Source organism: Cryptotermes secundus, unplaced genomic scaffold (genome assembly GCF_002891405.2).
Source record: "Cryptotermes secundus unplaced genomic scaffold, Csec_1.0 scaffold470, whole genome shotgun sequence".
Lineage (NCBI taxonomy): Eukaryota > Metazoa > Arthropoda > Insecta > Blattodea > Kalotermitidae > Cryptotermes > Cryptotermes secundus.
In genome coordinates, this window is record NW_019739954.1 from 402,478 (window position 1) to 410,284 (window position 7,807).

The following is a 7,807-nucleotide window of genomic DNA, read 5'->3' on the forward strand; positions in this document are numbered from 1 at the left end:
ATTCGTCTCTATTTTTAAATGCATGCGCAACGAAAAGCCGCGAAAAATGCCTATTAGTTTCGTCAAACCTACCCTTTCGTCTGTTGTTATATACACGGCTTATGTGACAAAGTCTTCTAGTCGAGTCAGATTCTATAACTCAAATTCTGATTGGTATATATGACATAGGGCAGATCACAGTTGCCGCGAGGTCTAAGGCATGAAATGACTTCGCTCGCTCGAACACTGAGACCATGGGTTCGAATGCCATTCAAGGCATTAATATCTGTTTATTCTGTGTTTGTGATAGGTGGCGGCCTTGCAACGGGCTGATCCCCAATCCAAGGAATCCTACAGACTGTATAAAATTAAGAAATTGAAGTGAAACGAAACGCTTCACAGATGCCCTACGCTCTAAGTGGGAGCATCAGGAATAGAAGAGGTAGAAAAACCGGAAGAAGAATATGATTTAGGCCGGGGCGAGCAAATTTGGGTGGTTTTTGCAGTGACTTCCGTCCATCTGGTTGTTTGCCCTCCTACGACCCACATTTCCTTTGGCGTGTGAATGTCACTGTTAGTGGTGTTGGAGCAGGTGCAACTAGCAGTGGAGAAAGATGAAATACGAACATACATATACGGAGCACTCCACTATTGACGGAGATCTGCGGCCACAGTACTTGATTCGCTCCGAGCTACTGGCAAATGATAGTATGATTTGACACATGGCTACGAAGCACGCGGAATATTAAAACAAGCCTGTTGAATTGCTCGACAGGAAATAGAAAAAACTCTATCAGCAGGCAGTGTCAATGAAACCACGAACACCAGTATCAAATAAGGTATTGGGGGCATCATACCAGTCGAGGGGCCGTGCCATAGTTCAGGCGGTTAGTCGCCGGCTTCCCACGCCTCATCGGGAAGCGAACCCGCAACCTTCCAGCTTGTAGCATAATGCCTCGACCAACTACGCTACCGAGTGCGCCCCATACCGACTGGGATATCGCAAAAAACGATTATGTAAGGCAGCCTTTCAACGCACCGTCGTAGGGAACACAACGCCTCTCGCTGACTTCAGGAAGAGTTAACCGGTCAAGCAGCATAATATTCTAAGAATCTGCCTCGTTAATGTGAGTGCGTGCCTGCATCTTTCAACAGAAGAGATTGAATCTCGATTCGATATCGAATAATGCTGCTCTCAGATCACCTTCGACATTCGTAAAGCATGTGAGATACTTCGACTTAGCGCACGGTAATGTAGGAACTTCGCCGGTCACGGTAGCCGAGCGGTCTAAGGCATGCACTGTCTTCGCTTGCTCGGAAGCCGGGATCGAGGGTTCGAATCCCACTCAGGGCATGGATGTTTGTGTGCGTTTTTCTGTGTTTGTCTCCAAGTAGAGGCCTTGCGACGAGCTGATCACTCGCCCAAAGAGTCCTACCGAATGTATAAGATCTAGTGAACAGAAGTGAAACGGAGAGTTTCATGGAGGAAGGCCTAGGCCCAAATTGGGGCTGTAGCGACATAGAAAAAAAGAAAAAAAAAAGAACGTAGGAACTTCAGCTTCACTGAGATAAGATGACGCAGACGGTATGAGAGAAGGAACTGCTAATTCTGCTACAACCGGTTTTTAATTTGTGGCGGTCATCCAGAAGGCACATCGTGCAGACGGACACTGGGACCCACCCAGTCTCCTATCCAATGGGTACCGCGGGGTAAGGAGACAGGGGCGTGAAGCTGACTACTCACCTCCAGCTAGTGCCGAGGTCAAGAAAAGACGAATCTATATATCCACACCCCCACACGCCTTCATGAAATAGTGCTTAATTAGTTAAGCACAGGGACAACTTCATCTTTTTACCTTCTTAATCCTTTAAGTTCCATTATGGACGTGAGGTCCTTGTACTGCGGCCACTTCTGGCCTATTGTACCAGCCCCAGATGATAGGTGAGGGTGATTGTGGAACAATTGGTGGAATGAAGATTGGCAGGGGAAACCGAAGTACTCGGAGAAAACCTGCCCCAGCGCCACTTTGTCGACCACAAATCCCACTTGACCAGACCCGGGATCGAACCCGGGCTGCCGCTGTGGGAAGCCAGAGACTAACGCTTGAGCCACGGCGCGATATGGACGTGAGGTCTACTCAGCCTTTAACAGAAATGAGTACCAGGAATCTTCCTTGGGGTAAAGGGCCACCGGCCGGGGCGTAAGGCTGACCATCTTACTGTCATCTGTTAACCGATTATCTACAAGATGTGGCAGCCTCGAAGTCTCACAACCCTATGGGCCTCTGCGGTCTGTTACAGGGATAGATGTACCTTTCTTTTCACAAGAATGGACAAATCGTAGGGGCAGAAGAAGACGGAAATAACCAGAGAACCAGCCAAACAATAGCCGCTGTAGTACTGAAAGAAGAAAAATAGGTAATATTTCATATGCACAGAACACGCATCTTTCTTCAAGGTACAGGAGGGTGAAGTCAGCCAAGTCTCACCCTGTGTTGCAAGCAATGAAGTGCGACGACGCGAGGGCTGGGCCCCATGCGGGGAGACTGACCACCTGGCGTGATAAAAGCGAAAGAGTTCAAACTTGCACGCGATCACACAAGGTTCAAACTTCGAGTCTGACTTACATCATAAAGGTTTCGGTGTGACACGCATTGCTCTCGAGCAGTGTAGCGCTCATTTCTCATTTTGAAAACATTTAAAATTTTAACATTTTAGTGACTCTAATTGTCTGTGATAACGACGCAGAACGGTGAGCCACATGTTTGATATTTGTATCTGTTTACTGTATACGTGTGACGTGTTGATCAACAGAAGGTAACATTGAACTGTGATAAAATTTGTCTCGTTTCTGTGTGTAAAGTTAATAAGTGGCTATTGGTCTTCTACTGTGCTATATTGGACCTGATTTAAAAAGGGAATCCCGGGTGATGTCACTTATATTTGGTACGAATCCCTTTTCTCATGTAGTTCATTATTAGTAGAAGTTGATAAAATCACCGAATATTTCAATGGAGATTGTCCAGTGTCTGAGTACAACTTGATATACACAACAGTGCAGCAATTAGCTGTAATCCTTGAAGATTATAGCTACCGTCTCCCTTATTGCAGTACCGGTATCACTAGTGGTGTCAAAACAAATTGCCAGGCGTTCCCTTAAGGCTTCACTTTCAATATTCCCGCTGAAGACTTACCTGCGAAGGTTCTACGTATGTTCCAACCACTAAAGGGATCAGTCCGTCCTTACACATGAAGCAATTTTAGAACCTCTGGAGGATATTCACGAAATTTGGTGTTGGAGAAATTTATTAAATTTGCCTTCACACTTCAGTTTTCTTTTAAATAAGGAATATTTAAAGATGATTATACGTGAGACTTGCATGTGTTTCTTCTCATATCTCGCAAAATATTTATTTATCGGAGAGAAAGGTCTTTAAAATAAAACGTGAGTAGGAAAATTAAGCACTCATTTTATGTTATATAAACTTAGTAGGTTGGGAATTGCGGGTTTCAAAGTGCTTAAACAAAAGTGATGTCATGAAAACATTTCCGGATTTTATTTTTCCTCGTTAACTTATTCTAGAATTAACATTAGTGTCCAAAATAGAAGAGCATTCGAAAGAAATTAAATCCTAATCGAATTTAGGCTGCGTTAAAATCAGGCTCTGTTCTTTTAATGTTTTAATGTTAATATAAAACAATTTATACATTGCAAGTCGAAGTCCTAATCCGTTTATCTATCTATCTATCTATCTATCTATCTATCTATCTATCTATCTTTATTCCTGTTGCTCCCACTTGGAGCCCAGGGCATCCGTGAAACACTTCGTTTCACTTCGGTTTCTTAATCTTATTTACGGTCAGTAGGACTCATTGGACGGGGGATCAGCCGGTCGCAAAGCTACCACCTACACAGGACAACATAAACATAAAATAAATGCACACAAACATCCATGCCTTTTGTGGGATTCGAACCCGCGATCACAGTGTTCGAGAGAGCGAAGACAGTTCATACGTTCGACCAGACGGCCACTGTGATCGGCGAAGCCCTAATACTGACTCTTAGTTAATCGATATATAGCTTCGAGCTCTCGGGTTTGTATATATCAACTTACAGTTAATTTAATATTTGTCGATTATAACGATTTAATTTGGGCTTCGGTTTGTATAGATGTGAAACACGGTCTCGTGGCATTAAGGGAGGAACATAGACTGAGGGTGTCTGAGAACAGGGCGCTGAGGAGAATATTTGGACCGAAGAGAGATGAAGTGACAGGAGGTTGGAAGAAAAACTGCATAATGAGGAGCTTCATAAGTTGTACTCTTCTCCAAGTATAACTACAATGATCAAGTCAAGGATGCTTCAATGGGCAGGACATGTAGCATTCATCGGGAGAAGATGAATGCTTATAGGATTTGGGTGGAAGAGCCAGAAGGAAAAAGACCATTATGAAGATTATGAAGGTCTAGATGTAGACGTGAGAATAATATTAAAATTGGTATTAGACGAATAGTATAGGGTGGTATTGACTGGCTGTTTCTGGCTAAGAATAGGGAACAGCTCTTGTGAATGTGGTAATGAATCTTCGGATTGCATAGATTATTGGGAGATTCTTGAGTAGCTGAGCGACTGGAGGCTTCTCATGTAGGTCTCAGCTCCATAGAATTTTTAATTAATTTGTTGGTTGTTACAAAGGAAGGGCTTATCAATCTTTATTATTTCATGTACAATTTGTTCTACCGACCGAGCCTGTTAAGTTTACACTCTATACGTTTACATTGAATCGACTCGGCGTAAGCTTGTGTGTATGGCGGACACAAGTGATCACTGTACCCTTACATTAATACTAAAGAGCATTTACAATTAGGTTTCTTATTTCCCAACCTTCCGCTTTCCCTAGGGCTTCAAACCTTTGTTTAACTGTTTCAGAAGGTACCAATTTATTACAAATATTTATTTATAGTTCATTGCATGATGTCAGTAGTATAGTGTCGTCTGGTGGGATGAATAATGAATTTTAAAAGATGTGAAAGGAAGCGGTCGTGAATTGATTGAGGTACTACAGTGACATATGTCTGGAGGAAAACCGAGAAAAATCTTATTGAAGGTAGCCGGTATTTCGACAGAGAATAGAAACTGATAACCTCTGGAATATAAATAAGAAACGTCATCACTTCAGTCAACTTGTGGCGTGACTATATACATCTCTGGAATCACCGCTTACATCTCAAGCAACGGAATATTGGGATCATGAATCAGCAATTGTCATTAATCTTTGCAGAATCATCAATGGTGATGTAGCTGCAATGCTAGATAAAGTCTTGGATTTGTTTTTAAAGCCTGCAGTTAATCTATATGATATTTGGAAATTCAGTCCCAACGTCACATGAAACATACTGCGTCCATAAATATATCCTTCTTTTCTGGAATATTACGCCGTGTGATCTGGTAGGTAAACAAATGTATTTATCCGCCATTAATATGAATCAAATGCGATGTTCCAAAAAGTCGGTAAAAATCTACACATCATTTCCAAGGAGATAATAATATTTATAATTACCGTTAAGTATCGGAAATTTCACATCGTGCCTCCATTACAAAGACTAACGGAATTTTCAATTTACCTAATCCTTCTAGCTACGCTATGGCCCTGGGTTCGACTCAGCCTCTAACACAAATGAGTGCCAGGAATTTTCCTGGGGGGTAAAGGTCGGCCGGTGCATAAGGCTAACAATCTCACCGCCATCTGTGAGCCGATTGTCTAGAGAATGTGGGAACCTCGACGTCTCACAACCTTACGGGCCTTCACGGCTGGTTACAGAAATAGCTTTACCTTTTTATTTCACCTCACATGTTAATGCAGCATAGGAAAGTAACCATTGGTTACTGTCAGATTCATGCAGCGTGTGAACACAATCCAGAAATGGTTTCATGTCAAAGGCGGTGGTGCGTACAGTTGCTTAAGAGGCAAACGTATGTGGGCGGTCTCTTTTCTGTGCTTCACAAAATTTTATATTTATTTAAGAAAATTAAGGAAAGGAATTAGATATTGTTTAGATGTGACACCATGAAGCCCAGCAGAAGTTTTATAGACACTACGGAGAAACTTACTGACTCCATCTTCAGGACCGAAAATTAAATCAAGATATGAGCAAAGAGAAGAAGATCGTGTTGCTTACTCAGCATATTATTCTACAAGACTACACGGTGTTTCACTTCAGAAGAGAGTATTCTTCACAGTGAGATTATAAAATCTCTCAAACTGTAGACATTGTTGCATGAATGACGCACCTGCATTGTAGCTTGATTGAAAAAGTGAGGTGTTTTAAGCAGGTATAGCTACGTCAGGAGGGTGTCACAACTGTGTCAGTAGGGGCTACAAATGCTGCCATTCATGTTGTTCCAGTTCAATTGTCAGAGTTATCGATTGGTAACAGAGTCATTTCCCTATACAGCATTAAACAGCCGGACTTCACAATGGAAATTCTGTATTTCCTGTGCCACAGGGAATAAACTTCTACGTAACATTATTCAACTGGATTTCCAAAGGATCGTGATGGTGGTATGTAACAACTGGAGTGTGGTAAAATCGTGTGAGTTGAAATGGGAAGCCAATAACGTACACCACAAACTTTGGTGGCGCAGCGCGGTGGTAGGTTTCGAAACTAATGATGCTGTTATCTGTCGCGGTAGATATTAATTTCGTTTATTTTTGTTTTGGCAAATATTTCATAATACTCGTGCTCTCAACGTACCATTCTAGAAATGTTATTACATTATAGAAACAACAATGTAAACATTTCTAAAATTGTGAATGAACCATATCACCCTCACTATTCTATATGACGAGGGAGAGCCGGTACGTATTTTTTTTATTGCTAGTGGGGTGGGACTAAGCCCCTTGTACTGCGGCCACTTCTGGCCTATTGCACCTGCCCAAGATGTTAGGTGAGGGTGATTGTGGAGCAACTGGGGGAATGAAGATTGGCGGGGGAAACCGAAGTACTCGGAGAAAACCTGCCTAAGCGCCACTTTGTCCACCACAAATCCACTTGACCAGACCCAGGATGGAACCCGGGCCACGGCGGTGGGAAGCCAGCGACTAACCGCTTGAGCTATGGTAAATAGATCACAAATGAAAGTGTAAGAGCTGTACCGGATGTAATAGGTTTTCTGTGTGCATCACTACGTAGCAGCACAATCCAGCTTCATGACAGTCTAGGTAGCAGACGCTCAGGCACATGTTAATAGGCTGGTTTCAGTAATCAAAATGACCGTATTTGAGGTGTGTGACATCGAAGAGCAGGGTTGTTTTTGCATCTTTTTGGGGCATAAAGACTCAATCAAAGGATGTTCATAAAGAAATGCTTCCTGTTTAAGCTGGGAGTGTTTGTCGCGTAAAGGGATTCGCAACTGGGTCGATAAACGTGGTAAATACAAGGGCTGGATAAAAAGTAGTGGCAACACTGCTGTAACATGAAGAATGTGCGTCAGGTGGCACTAGCGCCGTCTGTAGCTGATAGCAGAAGTTCCGTTGAAGTAGTGCAGTGAGTGGCTCAGGTTGTATTTCATTGAGTTGCATTGTGCATCGTCTTGAAGTGCAGGAGCCCGGTTCAAGCACCCTAACAACAAGTTTACGAAAGAAGAACAACGCTCCTGGATAAAAATTGAAGTTGCACGAGGACGTAGTGCACAAAACTGTTATCAGGGACTGCGAAAAGCATGTGGTGATGCTGCTTTGCCATATCGCACAGTGGCACGATGGGTGAAACTGTTCCGTGAAGGGAGGGATGCCGTTCAGGACGACCCCATGTTGACAACCACACA

General features: G+C 42.9%; 1 protein-coding gene across 1 annotated transcript in view; it reads left to right on the top strand.

Moving 5' to 3' along the window:
- The first annotated feature begins 2,894 nt into the window (after positions 1-2,894).
- Positions 2,895-7,807, top strand: part of LOC111872135 (calcyphosin-like protein) — a 44,866-nt gene continuing 39,953 nt past the window's right edge. Inside the window, exon 1 of the mRNA XM_023865720.2 lies at positions 2,895-2,925. Coding sequence (XP_023721488.2) covers positions 2,910-2,925 — 16 coding nt within the window. The 5' untranslated portion in view covers positions 2,895-2,909. The remainder of the gene's footprint in view (positions 2,926-7,807) is intronic.